Consider the following 22100-nt stretch of genomic DNA (forward strand, 5'->3'; position numbering starts at 1 on the left):
CCTGCTCCTGCCGCCGTGACGGATGATGACACACGCGCTCAGTACCGGAGCAGGGACAGCAGAGGGAGCCGCCGGAAACACCACGCGGGACCGCGACCGGCCCCCCAGCCCTGCGAGTCCGCCGAGCAAAACATGTTTTTCACCGCTGGCGGCGCGCCCGCACGCTGGGATCCACCGGGGGGAGGGGGTAATTATAGGCTGATAATGAGCATGTGTCCTTCAAGACCACGTTGTCCACACTCACGGGCCCGGAGGAGGCAGGGGGGACACACATTTCACATGCAGGACAAGTTAGACCAACAAAACTTCAAGAAAAAGCTCAAATAAAACCCTCCAGAGGTTTGGAAAAACAAAATGAGTTTATTAAGACAACAAAAAGGCCTGAAAACTCAGGAACATTATCAGATACTTCGTTACGAAGCAGTCGAGCTGATTTTTCTTTACACAGAGAAGAAACGAATAGAAAACAAACTGAACTCCTGCTCGGAATTCAAAAGGTGAGAGCACCGCTGACGTCATGTCACGTGACGGCCGACCTTTCCCCAAACACCACAAACACAGTTACACACCACCCGCAGCCCGCCGGAGAAGGGCGTAGTTTCTGCTCCTCCCCGTGCCCCCGCTTCTCCCCCACATGTCTGGCGTCCATGTTCCCCATGAAAAAAAAAACATGTAGGAGAAAAACGTGGAGGTTTTGTCAGGAGGCGCAGCGCCGTCCTGTAGCCGGGGGCCGAGCCCGGATAGCGGCTGTGGGAAGACCAGAGTCCGCGGAGGCTCGTTTCACTGGTCCGTGTGTGTGAGGCTGAGGAAACCAGTGAAAGGAGCTGCCCCCAGGCCAGTTACAGGACGACCGGCTGAACAGCCTCATTAGAGACGGCAAACAGGGGGGGGGGGGTCTGCACAGCGGCTTTAACTTCCAGCATTAGATTGTAAACAAAATGGACATCCAGACCACCCAACCCCCACTATAATGATCTGCTACAGCAGGGAATGGCGAGCCACGAGCAACCCCCCCCCCCCCGAAACACATGAACACATTCCGGGATGCAGCGGTAAATAAATGAAAAGGCTTCCGGACGCAGTTCGCTGTGACTCAACCCTCCATCAACACGGAAAGAAAAGCCATTGTTCAGGAATCACAGGACTCCACCTTCACACGGTCACACACAAACATCTCACACCATCAGAGGTCAACATCAGCCCCCCAAAAAAGGTCAAATGTTTGCTGTCCTGCTCGGTTCAGACCCCCACTGCACCCCGGACGTCTGACCCACAAGGAGACATTCAAACATAAACAACACGGCTCATTAGCCGGCTGGCTAGCGAGCGAGCTAGGCTAACTGCTAGCCAACGCAGCGTAACAAACGTTGCAGTCAAATCGATGAAAATGGATGAAAATAGAAACATAGCTACCAGTCCTGTGAAATCTGATTCTAAACAGTCTGTGTGTACAGTCTCGGGTTTTGTGTCCATCCAGGGTGGAAACGCTGCGGCGGAAAGCCGTCCGTTATCAGCACGGCACATTGTCCGCCGCCTTGGGGAAATCTCCACAGTCTGCGGCGGAGAACTGCAGCCTCCTCACGGCCTCTTTAATCAGGTTCCCCGATAAAATTAACTCCTGCAGCAACCGGTGCGGATCGTCCTCCTCCACGCTGATCCGCTTTTTGTTCCACGGTTTGATTTGGTCCCAGTCCTGGTCGCTGTTAGATCCGGGGATGTTATACGGGCTTGCCCTGCTGCCCCCCCGGTGTCCCCGGTTCCGCAGCCGCATGCAGCAGCCGTTGCGTTTCTGCGCTGGAGCCGCAGCGCTGCCGCTGATGATGGCCGCCGGTTTGACCCCTGCGCCGCCGCTGCCGGTGAGCCCGTGCAGGCACGACATGGAGACGGATACAGTCTTCTGGTGGCCGCCGTTATTGTTGTGGAGCTGCAGCGCCTCGCCGATTCTCGACACCAGCGCGTCCACTTCTTTGGAGTCGACGGTGACGGACTGCTCCAGAAAGATGTAGTTCTCCTTCCGACAGGGCATCGTGGCGGATATTTTGTCGGGGTTGTGGTTGTATTTTCGGGTGTTTTGTGGTCGGGATGAATGAGAGCCGCCGGGTCGCTCCTCGCTCTCACCACGCCGCTCGGCAGTAACCAACAACCTGAGTTGATTTGTAAACAATGGGTGACGCGTTATGGACTGTACCATATGCTCTGCAAGGGGGAGGGGAGTTTTATAAATCTAAATAAATTGCAGGTCAAACATTATTCATGCAACCAACCATCCGCCTAACATTATGTAAACTTAGACGTGTATCTACAAATCTGCAACGCAGTAGTTGAACAATAACGTTCCTCTACGTTTTCTTATAGTTGTTCTGACTTCCCGCCTCAACCCACCACGTTGTGTTGTTGGACTGTTCCCTTCAAATGGACATTACATAACTCATAACTGTCTGCTCCTGTCTGTCCAGGCAAAACAAACAAAGCGCGTTTTCTCCATCAAACTAAATGGTGAAATCATGAACCTGCCGTACACAACGTGTCGTTTTTCTTAATCCAAATGTCCAAACGTATTCATTTGTGAAGAAGCACACGCTGAAATCAGAATATATGCTGAAAATCATCAGAACATGTTGTGTAACCAGTGTTCACACAGAGTCAGACTCAGTGTTGCAGCAAATTTTGTGACCCAATAGGGAGTTTCAGCTATATTGCCACATCAAATATATTTTATCACACAGTTTATTTTCATAGGTGCTGACACCAAAAATGCTTTCTCCATGGCATTAACGTAGGGTCCCCAATTTCAGTTGCTGTTGATAAAGGATGATAAAACCTTTGCAGTGCAGCTTTGTAGCCACAGTATCTGCTAGGTTGAAGAAATATAGATGTAACAAATGACAATGATGCTCTTTCTTTGTCTAAAGAAACACTTTAAATCTTATATCTGTTTAAATCAGACACACATTAGTGCCAAATTTCTGCATACTGAGGACATGTGATGTAATAAAATCATATATCTGTGGCTGGACACTAAGAGGTCTGTAATAGGCTACAAACTATGTCTAAATGCAAGAAGGCAGTTAGTAGTTGGCTGTGAATATGAGGTGTAAACGTGAGGAGCTGCCTCTGGCATCCAGCATGTATACAGTGACAATAGGAGCGGAGGGGGTGTGTATCTATGGGAGAACACAGTGTACATTTCTGTTTCTGAGAACCTAAACCTGATGCTCCAGTCAAAGAGAGAGCCCACATGGCCATATAAGGAGCTACTATCACTGCCACCACGTGGTATGTGAGCCAATCAGAGGGCCTGCTGAGGTTTCCTGTGTGTCTCAATGGCAGCAGCAGTCCAGTCATACTGGAATCCAGTGAGGTTGTGGCAGTTACTGGTGATACTGAAATGTGAAACCGAGCTAAACTGTCATCACTTCCTGAGACATAAAACAAGAATACTTAGATGACTTTAATCCTTCTCCAAGTCGGAATAAACATCTTATAGCATACAAATAAAATCTATTTCCTGAATAATCTAATTTTACTATACATACACTGTACTATTTATATCACTGGTGCATTTATATAGCGTTTGAGATTAGATTACATTCAAGAGTCCATATGTGAGATATGATATTTCACGCAGCAGGGGTGTGTTTGGTATCTGTTCTACTTCTGTTATCTGTATTTGTCCGGTTATAAAAGTGCTAAATAAAAACTTAAACTTCATTTGAACTGCCTCTTACATGCATGTTAGCCCAGTTTAAAGTGGTTTACAGGCAAATGAGCAAACAATATTACAGTGTCACTGTACATTGTACATTCTCTCTAATGAGTTGCATAAAAAATACTACAAACTACATAAAATAGTCAATTGTGCAGGAGCAGCATATCTGCTTGCTCATGGGGGAACTGTTGGGTCTCTGTATGTTAAAGAATATGGTCTCGAGCTGCTTTATATGGAAAGTGTTTTTCTGTGATGTGGCACTATATAAATAAATTGAACTAAACTGAATTTGTACACTGTACATTGTACATTTGTCAAACGTGTCAGAGTGGAGGAAATCTTAACCAAAGTGGTTTTCAACCGTGGACTCAGCAGACCAGAAAACTGTCAGTATGAACAATATGAGTCATTTTTATCTTGGACGATTCTGCCAAATAACATATTTTGTCCTTGACAAAACAATCTCACCACAAACTCAGTTCAGCAGCTGTTCTTGTTGTGCTTTTAACACACAGCCTTCCTCTGCAGACGGAGAGAAGAGAAGTCAGTGAATTCCTCAGAGGAATGAAAATTTGAACATCTTCACTTGTTCAGATTTTCTGGCACAATATTTTTATGTCTGTTTTCCACAGTTATTGTGCCAATGCATATTATATATATATATATATATATATATATATATATATATATATATATATGTACATATGTATAGTCAGCTTTTATTTTGTATTTCGCATTTTGAATATCTCTGTTGCTATTTTTCTTTCCAACTGCTATTACATGCTGCTGTAATACCCAAATCTCCCCAGCTGGGGATTAATAAAGTTTTATCTTACCTTATCTTATCTTTTCAATCGAAAGCTCCAGAACGGCTGCTGAATGGGCCTTTTAATGAGATTTGTTGATTTATGTCTCTAAGGTCAAGTTTAACATATATATCATCATTAAGTTTAGAGGATTCATTGAGATAACGGAGGAATTTAAAGCTTTTTAACAATAAGTTGTTTTTAGCATATGTGGCCATTACTGCAGACGGTTGTGGTACTTTTCTAACTTCAGGGTGTACAAACAATAAAACCCCACAAACACCCTCATTGACTTAAAACCTCCCGGCGGAGTCTGAAGAGTGTAAAAACATAAGCTTGTAAGCCGCTGCACTGGAATGCTCACGTATTAATGTGTTCCTGTTAGTGTGTCCACGCCCTGCACAGAGCGTCTGCTTGTGTTTCAACACTACATGTAGGGAATAACTACTCAGGATACAATCCACACTGAGAGTCTGAAAATGGCACAAAATCAACAAAAAAATAAAAATTCTGATGAAGAAATCAGCAAGAACGACTTCACACTGTTATCTAGAAGCCTCTGTGAGTTGAGTCATGTTTTGAACAGTCCTCCTCCCCCCTCTGGTCCAACTCCCACTGCTGGAATCATTGTCTTTACACTGAGAAGTCGGTCCACAACACGAGGAAGTGAGCTGGCAGAAAACTGGGTCACACACTTCCTCAGTCTTTCATGTTTTCCTGTATGTGAGTCAGCGGCGGTTGTAAACAGCTCTGCAAATACAATTCCTGTTTGTCTGCAGCAGCAGCTGCTGCTCTCACAGGTTCCCTGAACCCACCACGACGGCTGGAACGCTGTTTGTGTGACCTCATCCTCTTTCTTTGTTTGTGTATGAGTGAAGCCGGCTGTAATCCTTCAAAGTGTGTGAGATAAACAGGAACATCAGCTGAACCGAAGAGGAGATTAATAAAGCTTTCACATAACAACACAGAGAAAACACGGAGCAGCTCTGCTGGTCCCTGCTGGGACCTGTGGTGGTCATACTGGAGGTCAGGATCACACTCCCAGCTGCTGAGGGTCCTCAGTGTTCAGAGACAGGGCATAAATAAAGAGGTAAACTGTGGGCCAACAATAGTCTGACAGTCGGTGCTGAAATAGAAACCAGGAGCTCCAGTTGAAAAGCTTATCAGGTTTATTGTTTGAGTCTGATATTTGACAGCTTAAACAAGACTCAGAGTCGACAGCCATGTTAGCTGTTAGCTGTGTGAGCCTTATAGCTATAAGCTAACATCAGCATGCTAACATGCTCACAATGACAACTTGACATGTTGATGTTTAGCTGGTATAATGTTTAAATTCACACGTTTACATTTGTTCCTTTGGAAGAAGCTTTTTTCTCCAAAGCAACACGAGTTCCAACAGAAGCCACTGTAGACGCCATGTTTACCATATCATTTTAATTTGCTAATTAGCACGATGTCCGGTTAAAGTTAAACCTCTGGGATAATGAATGTCCCAGCGCCAACTGCTAGCATGGCTAAAAGATGTATATGAACAGACTGCTGATGATGATATCCTTTCATGGTGTTATTGGTTGTAATTCATGTAAATCTAATTATGCAAAGTTATCATTAATAACATTTTGATATTACTTGTTATACATGACAAATATTTTGAGTATTGTTCACATACACCATCCTGCTGCCACAAATACACACGAGAGCACCAAATGTGGATTCATCCGCTGCTGAAAATAGTCCCCAACAAATACACGGTTTGAGTAACGCTTAATAAAAACAACCGTAACCATCTTAGGAAACTACTGACGGCTTTATTAAAGTATATATTTGTGAAGTGTTGTTCTTCATAATTACATATTTAGAGTTTTTTTTTTCCCTCAGTGCTTTAAAATGTCTTAGATGGAACTCTACACCTTTGTCTTCTGTAAGTATGTGCACATCTAAATAGTCCCGCCTCTGTCTCCACCCACTCTGTCATCACTCACCTGCAGATTGAGTGTACCTGCTCTCTACAAACACACAAACCGCTGCTTGTTTTCGGTTTTGCTACTGTTTTTACTACTGAATGGTAAGCGGTAATACAGGCTGAAGCCAAACAGGTTTGAACCGGAAACAGATTCTGTCAGAATTACCGTAATGACTACAACCATCATCTGATTCAACTTGGCAAGCTAACGCTGGCTAACATTATGCAGCGCGGTGCAGGTTTGTTTCGACACAGTCAACAGATTAAAGACAAGAAAAACAAACGGAGCAACACGACGGCTCGCACTCGCTGTGTCCCCGGGATGATACATGGAGCAGCGTCAGTAAGTTTTGAGTCAAAATTCATCTGATTTCAAGTTAAATTTTCACCATCTCTCCCTCTGAAAACAGACCAAGAAAATAGTGAAACCGTTCGCTTGCAAAATACTGATGTGTAGCTACGCCTGGCTTCTGCTCCGACAACCCTTGTTTTAGTATGACCCCGCCCTGCACATTGACGGGATTGGTTCCTGAGGTATGTGACGTATGAATCCCTGGCTGTCATTGGTTCACTGCAACGTGGTTCCAAGGTGGAAATGCTCATGATATGTTGTGTAGCTTATGAAAAGCAGCATTTATTCATGTTACAAGGTTGAAAAGTTGTTCATTAAAGATGTCTTGAGCAGAAACCGATGGACCTGGAGCTGGGAGCTACAGGCAGGGTTGGTAAGTGAGGAAGCCCTGAGAGGCAGGCGACCACGTTGTTGTTTTGGCTGTGCACATGAGGTTTGCTGGCAGGAGAGAGAATATTGAATATATACAACCTAATCTGTTAAAAGCTGACTGACTGCTGCGCCTCAGTTTGTAAAGCTCAGTCGCAGCTCCCTGCAGTTTGCGGGGCTGCTCGGTGCTGTAGCTAATTTGGGAAGTGTATCTTTAAAGTCGGATCCCTCTCGGTTGCTACAAATCCTCTAAACTTTCCATTTGTGATCATTATTCTGACTGTCCACACTTTACTTCAGCAGGCATACATGTGGTGCCACTGAAGCCGGCTGAGCTGAATGGAGAGCGAGCAGAAAAGAAAACAGGCCTTTCAGCCGGAGGATCAACTTTGACAACAGTTGGTCGGCCGCCAGCAGCTAGGGTTCATCGAGTTTGTTTCCTCCATTCAAAGAGAGAGAGAGAGAGAGAGCGGAGCCATTTTTATATCGCCTCTCCCTCAGACACACCTCTCTCTCTCTGAGAGGAATGTGAGGAGGTTGCACATGGCAGGAAGTAGGCTAATATCAAAGGATTTATTTGTTGCTGTGGTGTGAGCCTGCAGGCCTGTGGTGCCGCGGTGTAAACATGCACAGAAACATAATCACGGCCTCAGCTATGAGCAGAAAATTCAATAGAAAAGTTATTGTTGTGTTTTTAGAAACATGCTCCTGAGCCTGCCTGAAGGCTGCTCAGCTGACGTGAGCCAAACAACACAGCGCTAGAAGTTTCAAACACGTGTCTCTTGCATGGTGGGACAGCCCATAAATATTGCTTGTCATATGCTACATGCTACATGCTAACCACCCTGACTTAGAGCGAACGGTTTGTGTTTGTCCTGTTCCTGTTTCGACATGACGGAGTGAACGAAGCAGGTCCACGCTGTAAAAAGAGACTGTGGTTGTTTTTTTGAATTCTCCGTCAGTGGAGTCAGACAGTCATTCAGGTCAGAAACAAACCTCCAGGTTAGTCAGAAAACACTCTGCTGTGAACATCCATCACAGTTTACGGATCGCTGCCTGCTTCAACTTTGACCCACCTCGCTTACTGCAGTTGTGTGTGCAAAGTTGTGCTGATGTGTGACAACATTCAGGTGTGCACACTCTCAGTTTTACCTCCACAAAAGTGCCTCAGATCAAACCAGATCTCAGCAGTTCACTTAAAAAGGTGCTTCATGGAAATAATGTCAAGTAATGGATCAGATGAAACTTTCTAAACTAGTTTTAAGGTGGAAAATGACGCAGTGATGAAGAGTAACACCAACACATTCACCTAAAATGTACATACCGCAGCATTTAGCGCTGACAGCGAGTCAGATAAGACACATATACGAAAGCTACACGTTAACCATGTGACCTGCTTCGAGCTGAGCCCACTTATGCTTTCAAAGTTACATAATCCTTCAAGTCATAGAGACACCATGTACTTTGTGTGTGTGTGAACATGAGCGGGGCTGAGGTGCACATGTTGGTGAGCAGTGAAGAGCAGTTTCTTCGAGCTCTCCTTCCTCCTTCACGCCTCCTCTCCAGCCCTGCTGCATTGTGGGATTGATAAACAGAGATTACGTGGCGACAGTTTGGGTCAAAGTGACCTGATCTCTTCACCTCATGTTGAGGTGTCCGGAGCACACAGGATGCAGACTGGAGTTACATAACACTGCATGAATGTATATGTGTGTGTGTGTGTGTGTGTGTGTGTGTGTGTGTGTGTGTGTGTGTGTACATCTCTGCTGACTGGAGAACGTTGTGTTCAGAGGCAGTCTGTGCCGCTCCCACCCTGCACGGATCCACCAGCTTTCTTAAACTGAGCAATTGATCAAGTGACAGGATCCCGGTTCGAGTTTCTGTGTGGAGCATTTTTCACTTCGTCAGCTCTGTTTTTAACGAACTCGTGTGGCTCTCTGACGCTCTCTCTCCTCTCTTCTTCACTGCTGCAGTATCTGTGGCAGGACGACCATTTTTGTCAAGCAGGCAAATAACTGAAAAACACGACTCGACGACAGAATAAATAAAGTGAACAGACCAAAAAGCAAAGAGTTAATTCGTCCCTTTATTCATTTAAAATATTTCAGAATGTGATAAAAAAAAATGACTCACAACAACAAACGCCTCATTAGACCCCACAGAATCAGCATTTGTTTTTCTTTCATTCATAGCATCAGTTTATTAAAGTGAAAAACATGAATATGCATCACCACCTGTCTTCAGGTTATTTCAGTTTCCCAGAGGAGCCATTAGTCGCTCGCGCCGCCGTCCCTCCAGGGATTTGATTGTTGGACCACAGAGCAACAACACGACCAGGAGAAGTCTTCCTCCTCCTCCTCCTCCTCGGGTGTTTGTGATGTCTGACTCACATTTTTGTGCTGTTGTTTACAGCGGAGGGGAGATGTGGTCAGGAGCACCTGCAGGATGAGACGCAGGACAGCACACCTGCAGGAGCTCTCTGAGGTTTATCCCAAAGCTCCTCACAGGACTCACACACTGAAGAAGTCTTTAGAGTTTTAAAGGATAACTTTGGTTTTTTACAACCTGGACCTTATTTGTAGCATTAAATACGACCATTTACTCACCCAGACAACTTTGGTGGCATTTGGAGTCGTTTTGAAGAAATTAGCCCCAGAGGAGCGGCGCGTATATCCGTATAATGCGAGTACTCGGGGCATCCATGCGCAGCCTCTATATAACGCATAATCTGCAGAAACTCGTTCATATTCCAATATTTTGTTCTGATATGCTGGTGCTATTCCCCTCTGAGCCGGCGGTCGGCTAGTTTAGCTGTAGTTTGGCACAGCTGTGGTTCGTTATTGCGTATTCGTAGCCGACCGCCGCAGAGTCAGCCGTGTTGTGGCCGGCTGCTCGCAGCGCCCGGCGTTCGGTAATGACATCATCCACGTCAGAGGTAGTTGTCTACAGACGCAGGATGTTGATAACATGCCACCACGGGCTCAGAGGGGAATAGCACCAGCATATCATAACAAAAAATTGGAATATGTTATGAATAAGTTATCCTTTAAAGCTGTTTCTGTTGAGATGGTAGTTTTGGACCAGATCTCACAGTCCAGATCGGTTCCTGGATGATAAATCAAACCACTTTATTGCATCCTGTAGTAAAGGCGTACCATAACAACACTGGTAAAAATGAAGGGATTATCTTTTACTATCAGAGCTCTAAGGTGTGTTTATCATCAGCGTGAGCCACCGTCAGGTTAGTGTCACTCTACTGGCAACGCTGGAAACGAGATTCAACCATTACAGCTGCAATCAAAGCTGATTGGCTGCTGCACCACAGTCAAAAACATTTATGAATGAGTGAATAATGAGTTTAATGAAGAGGCTGTTGTTGCTCTCGTGTCTCGTCAGGTGTGCAAAACTACATCAGAACGACACTTCCATAAATAGCACCTTAATGAAAGTGAGGAGATAAAAGCGGGGTGAGCAGAGGACGTTGACACGATGTAGCGCCTCATGCTAATATTTGAGATCGGCACACATGCAGAGTTTGACGAACTCGAGGGAAAGCCGATATTTTGACAAACTCTGCAGTTTCAGACAAAACTGATAGAACAGCTGTTGTGTCATGTTCTGCTGAGCTGTGCAGGGTTAGTGCACCGGCGGCGGACACGCTGTGGTTTACTCTTATATAACACACTCAGTTCATACTGCACACACACACATATGAAGACACACACTCGACCGCAGCAACAGCAGCTGAGGGGTTATTGCTCAAACAATGCAGCATCACAGATTTATTACATTCTGACATTTTATTACGTTATTATGTGACAGTGTATGCAGTTATATAATAATAACTCACTCTAGCTCACTCTCTCTCTCTCTATCACACACACACACACACACACACACACACACACACACACACAGCAGTGAAGTGATTAGAGCAGGTACAATCTGTTCTGCTGAGCTGTCAAATATCTTTTGCTTCAATTTTCTGCTGTTATCTGCAGTTAAATGGTCGGCCATGTTCAAACACCTCCTCACACACACACACACACACACACATATGCACGCACACACACACACACACACACACACACACACACACACACACACATATTAAACCACTGCAACAACCACACCAGAGCCAAACATCTGAGAATAAAACCTAAGAAAATAAAAAGTCTCCCAAGGTACATTTTAGTAAGAACCAACCAATCACAGAGCTTCAAACTCTGCTGTGTGTTCCACTGACGGCGAGCTGAAGAAAGTGGATTTAAAATGTTGGTGGGTTGCGGGTGGGTTGTTGGGGGGTCGTTGGTGGGTTGTGGGTGGGTTGTTGGTGGATTGCGGGTGGGTTGCGGGTGGATTGTTGGGGGTTGTGGGAGGGTTGTTAGTGGGTTGTTAGTGGGTTCTGGGTGGGTTGCTGGTGGGTTGTTGGTGGGCTGTTGGAGGGTTGTGGGTGGGTTGTTGGAGGGTTGTTAGTAGGTTGTTAGTGAGTTCTGGGTGGGTTGTTGGTGGGTGGCCGGTGGGTTGTTGGTGGGTTGTTGGAGGGTTGTTAGTGGGTTGTTAGTGGGTTCTGGGTGGGTTGCTGGTGGGTTGTTGGTGGGCTGTTGGAGGGTTGTGGGTGGGTTGTTGGTGGGTTCTGGGTGGGTTGTTGGTGGGTTGCTGGTGGGTTGTTGGTGGGTTGTTGGAGGGTTGTTGGAGGGTTGTTAGTGGGTTCTGTTTGGGTTGTTGGGGGGTTGTTGGGTTGTTGGTGGGTTGTTAGTGGGTTCTGGGTGGGTTGCTGGTGGGTTGTTGGTGGGTTCTGGGTGGGTTGTTGGTGGGTGGTTGGGGCATTGTGGGTGGGTTGTTGGTGGGTTCTGGGTGGGTTGCTGGTGGGTTGTTGGTGGGTTGTGGGTGGGTTGTTGGGGGGTTGTCAGGCTGTGAAAATCTCTCTGACTGGTGGTTATTCTCCTCCAGCATCATGGAGCACCACAAGGATCAGTTCTTGGCCCTTTCTGGTGTCTGTAAACGCTGCCTCTCGGCCACATGGTTCACCTCATCTACAGCTCTTATCATCGTTACACTGATGAACTTTTTCTCTCAGAATAGAAAAGCTTGTATTCTGAAACCAAACAGAATTTTTTGGCCAACATGTTGTTGTGCACAATTTTGAAATGTAGTATAATAAGGTTGGTGTTTCATTCGATCCAACCAAGACTTTGACCTCCATCTAAAATGCAGTCCTGCTGTTTGGCTTTTTTTGAACAGGTAATGTAGAGGTTAAACTCCACGTGTGAGGATTCATGACGTGAACTTTTTTGAATCAAAGCACGAGGAACTGAAACACGATCGTTCACACAAACGTGTGTTTTTGTTTTTCTACCAACCAAAAAAATTCATCCTCCTTTCTCTGAGAACTGTTGTCAAAACACTGAGCAGACATCTGCCAAGTAACCTTGGGGATAATCCTGCACACACACGCACACACACGCGCACACACACACACACACACACACACACACACAATGTTCCTGATGTGTGTGTGTGTGTGTGTGTGTGGCCATGTATTACTCATGTTGTGGGGACCAATGCAGATCCCTGTTGTGCAGATTATCAAATATTACGGTGAAGACTTGGGGTAAGATCTTCAGGAAATTAATGTAAATCTGCCTAATGTCCCCAAAAACGATGGAAACACAACTGTGTGTGTGTGTGTGTGTGTGTGTGTGTGTGTGTGTGTGGCCTCATAGTCTCTGCAGAAGTTCGAGCTCACACAGGATAAAAAGCTTTCTGCTACCTTCTACGACAAAAAACTGTTTTTATGATCAGCTTCTTATAAAGTAGTTGATTTGTGTGAAGCACTTAGTATTAAGAAAAATACTCGTTGAATAAAGAGTATTAGCATTATTATCATACTATGTACTCATGAGGACAGTGTGTTGACATTCAGTGTTTGGAAGGTGAACTCTAAAGTCCAGGGCAGATCTGAAACAAGCTAGCCTGCTCTGGAGCTAACTCGTCACCCTGTAACACAGTAACAATGCTGCTCCTTTATTTACATGCATTCTGCATGAATCATCAACTGCTGGGGAGGCTTCCTCCTCGCCTGGGGCCTGCTAGCTTTAGCCTCGGCCTTTTAGCATGTTGGAGACAGCATTTGCAAACAACACATGGGGCTAATGTTAGCTTAATTTGCAAGCCTAGCTGCAATAAAACCTGTTAGCAACAGGGGTAAAAATAACTTTAACTCTAAGCCTTTAATATACTTTAATATAATTGAAACGAAACAAGTGAGTTATATAAAATTCACCCTCATACTGCTGAGGAAATTAGCTATAGAGACCAGAACAGCTGTTTGTACCAGTCTGTTGTAAAGTCGGACCTTTTAATATGGGAGTCTATGGGGACTGACTCGCTTTTGGAGCCAGCCTCAAGTGGCCATTTGAGGAACTGCAGTTTTTGGCCCTCCAGTGTTGTCTTTATTGGTGGGGAAAGATGGGCGGAGCTCCTAGAGGAAGCTCTGCAGGGCCTCACTGTGTGTGTGTGTGTGTGTGTGTGTGTGTGTGTGTGTGTGTGCTACAGTGGATCAGGGTCACAGCTGGGTGTGGCTTGTTGCCATGACACAACAACAGAGAGCCTGGAGATCAACCAGGAGCTACTATCATAGCCAACAAGACCTGTGAGTCTTTGTTTACATTTGTGTGTGTGTGTACGTGCGCGTGAGTGCATGCATGTGAGTGCATGCGTGTGTGTGTGTGACTCGTGGCCCTGTCGACCTGAATAGAATAAAAAACAATCACACAAAACTGTCTGTGTTCTTGTTGTACTGTCACTGTCGTGTAATTGTTTGTCGTACTTTTAATTGTTTTTTTTGTTTTTTTGGGGGGGGGCAGTTGTAAACAAGCTTGCATGAAATCTTAACTGAATGTATTTTCTAGCTTTAACTCGTCTCACAGTCTTCCTCAGCGGATGCAGTTTACCCATTAACACCTGAGCCCAATATGAAAAGTCAGTCATGTGACAGCAGGGGTTTCCACCTGGGGAGACGGTGCTACCTGCCTCCTGTTCGATGGTCTCGGGTGTCGGATTACAACTGAGCCATCTCCGTGACAACCGAGGACACCCAACGTACTGAGGAAGATGTGTTTAAAAGCTCTGGAAAAGATAACAATGAACTTTCAAATGGAACTAAAACAAGAACATCGTCTTTAAAAGGCAGCAGACAGACTGATCAACAGCTGATCAGATTATTGATTAAAGCTATCAGTTCTGAAATGCTGTGAACATGATTCCAAATCACAGTGAGTTAACCTTTAATTCACAGTTTGTCTCTGTCAGAACATCTGCTGTCACATTAAAAATAAAGACGGAGAGAAAAGTCCAGTGAATCCACAACAACAGCGAGCAGTGAGTGTGTCACGCTTCCTGTCGGGGCCGAATCAGCGCTCAGGTCTGACTGTTTATTCCAGCTGGTGTTCTCAGTGAGGAGCAGAGGATCATGGGAAACACTCCAGGGAGGTGGAGGAGAGATATGACACACACACCTAATCTGTTAGCAGCGTGTTTCCCTTCCCTCCTGTTATTGTTTTATATCGGCTCGAGAGAGATTACGAGACGGTGTGCGTGTGTGTGTGTGTGTGTGTGTGCATGTGTGTGTGTGTGTGTGTGTAGCTCAGAGGTTCTGCTGCCTCGATTAAGATCAAACCAGCAAATATTACAATAATATTTTTTTTTAATTAGAAGACAGACACATCTGCTGTGTTTTATTTGTGTCTGTGTATTAAACAGCAACATGATTTTCTGCCGTATCTTTGATTCATCTTCATTTCCACAAGTATTACACAGATTACATGTCAATACAGGTTGTTTCAGACGGCCCGTCCTCGTCGTGGAAACCGTCAGGATGTCGTCTCTCCAGATGTTGACGTCAGACCTGTTTTTGTTCTTCAAACCTCAGGAGATTAACGACTGATGAAGGTGATCTGAAACATGCAGAGAAACGGAGAGTCAGCAGGTTTCAAACAGGACCAGTGTGTGTTCGGCTCAGTGCTGCCGCTCTGCAGCTGATCTCAGTTCAGTGACTCTGACCTGCAGGTCTGGACTTCGTCTCTGTTTGCTTGTTGTGGACGAAGAACCAACAGTTACTATTTCTGAGAATCTGCCCCCCCCCCTCCCTCTCCTCCTCTCTCTCTCTCTCTCTTTCCTTAATGTTGTTGTTGTTGTTGAGTCTGGAGGAGAGAGCACATGGTCCAGGGAGTGAGAGAGGAGGAGGAGGAGGAGGAGGAGGAGGAGGAGGAGGAGTACGGTGGCAGCACATGTGCTGTGAGACTGATGAAGATGTTTTCTTGCTTCAGTCTCAATGTGTTGAGCTCTAAGAGTCTAAGAGAGTAAAAACTGACCAAACACACAGTCATTGTTGTTCATGTAGTCCAATAAAACACTGGTGTAGAGTGGTAGAATGTAACTAAGTACATTTACTCAAGTACTGTGCTAAAGTGCAATTTTGAGGTACTTGTACTTCATGTATTTCCATGTCATGCTACTTTTTACTTCCATTCCACGACAGTTCAGAGGTGAATATCTTCCTTTTTACTCCACTACATTTATCTCACAGCTTTAGTTACTCTTCAGGTTCCTTCCTGTCCAGTGAAAAGCTCGAATCTCCAGATGTGTTGCTGTTGCATGTTTGTGATAAACTGAAGGATGAAGTTTTCCTTCATGTCTTCTTCAGCTCAATAAACTGTTTAAAAAGCCTCTTGGATCAGCTGAAAATGCATCGTCACAGAGCTAAAAACAGGCTGTTTTTCTGAGATACGAGGTTCTCACAGGACAAACACATGATGATCTTATAGAATATGATGCATCGCTGTAGATTAAACGAGCCGACAGGATATAAAGTAGTTCAAATGAGCTCAACCTGAAACATCTACAGCAGGAATATTAAGCCACAAACATCAGAGATGATGAGAAACACTGAGTACTTTTACTTTAAGTACTTTAAGTACATTTTAATCATAATACTTTACGTCAGTAAGATTTTGAAAGCAGGACATCTACTTGTAGTGGAGTATTTTCGCAGTAAGATGTTGGTACTTTTACTGAAGTAATAGATCTGAATACTTCTGTGTATCTGTGAGTTAGTTTTACTGCATTCAGTACTGCATTACTGTGTCGAACACAGATTTAAAAAAATGTCTTTTAAATAAAAACGGACTGAAAACTGACTTCTGTTTTCTTCTGTGGTGTCAAAACTCATAATTCATCCTGGTTGACCTGAAACAGAGGGCGAGGGGGGGTGGACCCTCCGATATTGGACCAGCTGTCCCTCCGGGGGCCAGCTGGCTTGGGGCCCTGACTCGGCCCCTGTCTCTACGCCGGTCGTCCCTCTCTGCCTCGTCTCGGGTTGGACGGGTCGGCCCTCGTTGGATGAGTTACTGCTCGCTGTCATAATCGATGATTCCTCTCGGGCTGCTTCTGTTCAGCTGCAGATACGCGAGCAGCGTTTCTTTTCCGAGCCCCCGGGTCAGGGTGGCAGTGTTTCATTACTTCTGGCAGGTGACGGTGCCCGAGGCCACTTCAGTGCACACGTGTAGGAGAGCCGCAGAGCGCGCTGCTAATTAAGGAAACGTGTCTCAGGTGGATCAACACGTTTTTTGGCCGTGTTGTGTGTAATATCACATTAAAGCAGACACAAACCCATCTGACCCGTCTGACTTTGATCCGGATCAGATTCACGTGCTCCTCCAGATAGAGCCTCCGCCCGCCGTCAGGATCGATGAATCTGACGGGGCAGCGGTGGGAGGGCGTCGCCGGCGGGCCTGCGGGGCCTTTGGAAGCTGAGATGTTGTAAAACAGCCACTGCGGCCGTGTTTCCACGTCGACGCCCTCCTCTGGGTCTGCAGGGACCAAAGATCTCGAGCGGAGCAAACAGCGTCGGCCGCCATCGACCCGTCTCGTTTCCACGCAGCAGACCTGACGCGAGGCTATTTCTGTCCCTCAAACCGTGGCGTTCTTCTAGGAAGCTGGCAGCCCGGCGCTGCTGAAACTTCACACTGCTGCCTGTTTGGACTCTGAATATAGAAACTGAGCACATCGACAACGTGATGCTGCAAAGTCCACGGTGTTGTTTGTTGAGCTCTCTGCTGGCTGCAGACTTCTCAGTCGCTGTTCAAACAGGGCGCCATCGTCCCGCGGCAGAAACACGGCGACAGGTGTGACGAGGTGTCTGCAGCTCCACAGGTTGGAAACTCCGACATAAACATGTCTTCAGTTATTACAAACAATAACTGATCCTAGAAGCCTTGTTGCTGCTGTGGAGCTGCTAACAGCGAACAAAGTCGGTGCTAGCAGCTCCACAGCCAAGCTGGTGTCTGTGTGATCGGACCGTCATGGTGGACGTTAACCTCTCAGAGCTGAACCTGGACCTCCTCCAGCGTGTTCCTGAAGCTGCTCTGACACCTGAACTTCCTGCTGAGAGGAAACTCCTGCAGGTGTTTGCTGAGAGCTTTCAGGTCAGGAACAAAAAGAACTGATGTTTAATGTGAGTGTGAAACCACTGAGCTGAAGAGAACAAAACGCTTTGATCTAACCTGAGTTTTACCTGCAGTGGAGCTGAAGTGCGTCCCGCTGCCTGGGGGGGGGTCTGTGCACGCCGCGGGCTCGCTCTCGGTGTTACGTTATGTTACGCTGCGTTATGTGTGTGTCAGTGTAGATGCTGCTAGCTGCAGCAGAAATGTTCACTATGTCTGGTATGTGAGTGAACCACATGACCCGCAGCCATTACACACACACACACACACACACACACATGCACGCACACACACACACACACACACACACACACACATGCACGCACACACACACACACACACGGCTGTAAAGTCAGACACCTGTACATGAGGACATGCTCGTAATTATTTTACAGACTCAAACAGCTGTCTATATAAGCTTCAGTTCACACACACACACACACACACACACAAGCGTGTTTCATTCATTCCCAGGAGACGTATCCTGATCATGACCATACGCACCAACACTAACCTGAACTCAAGTCAAAACTTTATTGACTTCACACACAGTTGCATTATGGGAACTTGTGTTTTGCCACATGTGTGTGCTTCTATCCTTGCGAGGACCCACCACATCTTAACCATCAGAGCCAGATGCCTGACCCCGACCTAAACCTCATTCTAACTCAACCCTTAAAACCAAGTCTGAACACACACACCCACCTACACACACACACACACAGAGAAACATGTTCAGAGGCCACATTCAGCCTCTGTATGTTTTCCCAGCAGGCTTTTCTGTGACATCTCATAAAAAAAAGATGGCTTTTAGTGTTTTGGGGTCATGAACGTCTGTACGGTGTCTCAGAGCGACCAATCAGAGCCAGGTCTGCAGAAGAGTTTTAGCTGGAAATAATTAAAAAAAAACAAATAATAAACATAATGAACGCAGGTCAGCCGAGCTGCTGACACTCAAACCAGTTAATGGATAAAACTCGAGTTTTCAATCAGAACAAACCCGACAGTGTGAGTCTCAGCACTGTCTCACTTCCTGTCTGCTGCTCTCAGCCCATTGGTTCCCACTGACGAAGCAAATCTTTAACAAAACCTCAGTTAGATGGTTTACTGACAAGCTCTCTTCCCTTCCATTCACCTCCATTATTATGGGATGGAAGCAGAAATCTGAGTGACACACGTGTCAAAACCTCAACAAATAAAACCAAAACTCTCAATTTTACAACACACACACACACACACACACACACACACCCCACACACACACACACACGCTCTGACTCTCCTGACAGTCAGCTGTCATGGCTACAACCAGCTGCTGTGTTATTCTTGGTGTTTCAGTTCAGCTCTGCTCCTTCCTGTCTGGCAGTAGTCCTCCTCCTCCTCCTCCTCCTCCTCCTCCTCCTCCTCGTCTTCATCTGTCACCTGACTGCCACACCCGCCTGCACTCCTGCTCCTAATCCCCTAATCAGCTCCCAGCAGCTGTACCTGCTGATCCTCGGCCCTCTGTCAGATCTCTGTGTTGGATTCGGTCTCTCTTTGCTTTGTTTGGATCGAGTCGTCTCACACTTTAAAATCAGCTGTCCAGGCAGACAGGGAATATCAAACCTCCACTCATTAAAGATTCACCACACAAAGAGCAGTGACTCACATTGTTGGCCTACGGGCTCATTCAGACTGGGTTTCTGTGTGCTGGGCAGCATCACCTGCTCTGTTCAGCTCGCAGGTGAGCCGTTTTTCATCCTCACCTGTCTAATAATCACAGCCACAGTGACATTCGGGCATTTGGGACGATGACAGCAGAGCTCGTAATGTTGCTGCTGTGATGTTGGGGAGGTCCTGCTCTTCTCTGTTCAGCCCTGCAGTAAAAGTACATTTTGTCAAACAGCTGAATGAACTGTGAGCAGCTCCTGTTTGCAGTGAACTCAACAGACGACAGATCACTGGATCACTTTGATACTGAGGGAAACTTAAAAACAGGAAGTTCTGCAGGTCTGATTTTTGACCTCTATTTAACCCTCCTGGGGACACTTTTGTCTGTCTTGTTTGTCTTCGTCCTGCTGAATGTCTTTTCTGGGACTTTTTATTGTCGTACTGCGAGAGGCCACTGCGACAAACTGGCAGCACAGCTTAGCGGCTCCTCACCTGAGTTCTCACCTGCACCTGAAGCAACAAGCAACACACCTCTGTCAACACAGCCCTGTGTGTGTCTGTGTGTGTGTGTGTGTGTGTGTGTTTGAACTCCCACCTCATTTTCAAGATAATCCCCACTAACACTAACGATCTGAGAAGTCATAGAATCATAAAACCACATGTTTGTCCTCCAGTTATAATTATATAAATGATTAGACTGTAATAGAGCCTCCTGAAGCAATAACGCTTATCAGACAATAAATCAATAAAAACAATCACCCAGCCATAAAAAACTCAGAGTCGACCAACAACAACATGTAGAAACCTAAACCTATAATCCTAATCTGAGCCCTAAAACCAGATGTGAACCCTTTGAAGACACTCTGAACGTCTAAAACTCTAAACTGTCCTCACAAACAAGCACAGGAGCACACACACACACACACACACACACACACACACACACACACACAGAAGTCTTTCTCTGTAAACATTAACACGTTTTCAGACACACACAGTTTACAGTAGCAGGGTCATATTCTGTCTTTGCTGTGATTGGCTGTTTCTTCATCCCTTCCTGCAACCCTATTGGCTGGTTAATAACTGACAGTGAAAGTGTGTGTGCTGCATGTGCCTCAGTCAGGCTCCAAACACACACACACACACACACACACACACACACACACACACACACACACACACACACACACAGTTTTAGTGTGTTACAGTGGAGCACTGGTCACTGGTGTTGATACAGAGTCAATATTTTCAACGGTTTGTCACAAACAAAAAGATGTTTGATCTAATCTTAAAGGATCTTCACCACACGTCCAGAAAATTCTGGTAATGATCAGTCTTTAATCTAATAACAATAATAATTTACTTTTTACATATATTATTTGTGACTGATGTCTCAGCCGAGGACTGCTCACAAAAAATATTGAGTGACTCAGCAGTACCGCCTGCTGCCACAGGAGGGCAGCATGTCTATACTGTACAGTTTCAGCACAGCACTGCATCTTGGATGTGTGTGTGTGTGTATTTCAGTGTGTGTGTGTATTTCATTACATGTATCATCATCATTCATGTTGTGTCTTTTCTTGGACAGTGATGGTGTGTGTCTCTTCTGTGTGTGTGTGTATGTGTGTGTGTGTGTGTGTGTGTGCTTCCTGTTCCATTAACATTTGAAAGGTGACATCACACGTCAAACACAGTGCAGAGTGTTTGTCATCATGATCACTGATCGCTGACGGAGGAATCAAGAATCAAGAATCCTTTATTGTCATTGAGCATGTCAACGAAATTTGCATTGCAACCCCCGTGTAGAAAAGAAAGATAATAAAGATAATAAAATAAAGTAAAGATAAGGGAATAAAATAAACTAACATGCAGTAAAAATATGCGTAAATGCAATAAAAAAGAAAATATACAAGAAATAAAGACTGTGTCGCCCCACAGAACCGAAGAATCAGAAGATTTATTCATGTCGCTGCCATTAAATATTTGTATTTTCTGCAGAGTTGGATGAGCAGCGGAGGAAGTTTCTGCCACTTCAGACTTATTATCTTAAAGATTAAAAGCACAATCAAAGAGTCATCGTGTTGAACTGAAGTGTTTTGATCCTAATTCTGTTTTATGTATAATATATTTAACATATATGTCTTGTTGGATCTGTCCTGGGTTCAGTTTCTCTGTGTTTTGTATGAAAACAGTTTTTATCCTGATGGTAGAAATGTGTGAATGTCTTCTCTCTGGATGTAAACGCTGCAGGTGAGTGGACTCTTCAGGTGTGTTTCACTCGTTCTGTGACTCGAGTCAAACAGTCTGTCTGCTCGTTTCAGGGCCACGTGATGAAAACCCACCAGGCTGCAGTTCATCTCGCCGTCCCTCCTCGGCAGGGCGGCGAGGTCGTCGCCATCTTTCTTCCGTCTGCGGGAGATTTGAATGCTCTCCTTGATGCGTTTCCTGAGCATCGTTCACGTTCATGTGAGTGTGTAAATCTGTCTGAGCGAGCTGTAAATGTGTCCAATCAAGGCGGGGATAGAGCAGCTGATCGTTCTGGCTGCTGTCCAGATGTTTCCTGCTGCTGGACTCTAAACAGCAAACGAATGGAGTCACGTCCACAGTTTCCTGATGGATGCATGAAGGGGGAAGTATTTCTTGTCATGACCCGTGCCATGCACGTCGGTTTTTTGTTAAGTTTCCCATTGTGTGTTGTCTTTGCCTGGTTTTTGTTACATCCTGTGTTATTTTGAAGGTTCATGTC

General features: G+C 45.5%; 1 protein-coding gene across 1 annotated transcript; it reads right to left on the reverse strand.

The window, feature by feature from the left end:
* Positions 1–339: 339 nt before the first annotated feature.
* On the reverse strand, positions 340–2125 carry LOC121610693 (glycogen synthase kinase binding protein). Its single transcript, XM_041942929.1, has one exon. The coding sequence runs from the start codon at positions 2024–2026 to the stop codon at positions 1511–1513; it is 516 nt and encodes a 171-aa protein (XP_041798863.1). The 5' UTR covers positions 2027–2125; the 3' UTR covers positions 340–1510.
* Between the last annotated feature and the right edge of the window lie 19975 nt (positions 2126–22100).

The sequence above is a fragment of the Chelmon rostratus genome, chromosome 8, assembly GCF_017976325.1.
Source record: "Chelmon rostratus isolate fCheRos1 chromosome 8, fCheRos1.pri, whole genome shotgun sequence".
Lineage (NCBI taxonomy): Eukaryota > Metazoa > Chordata > Actinopteri > Chaetodontiformes > Chaetodontidae > Chelmon > Chelmon rostratus.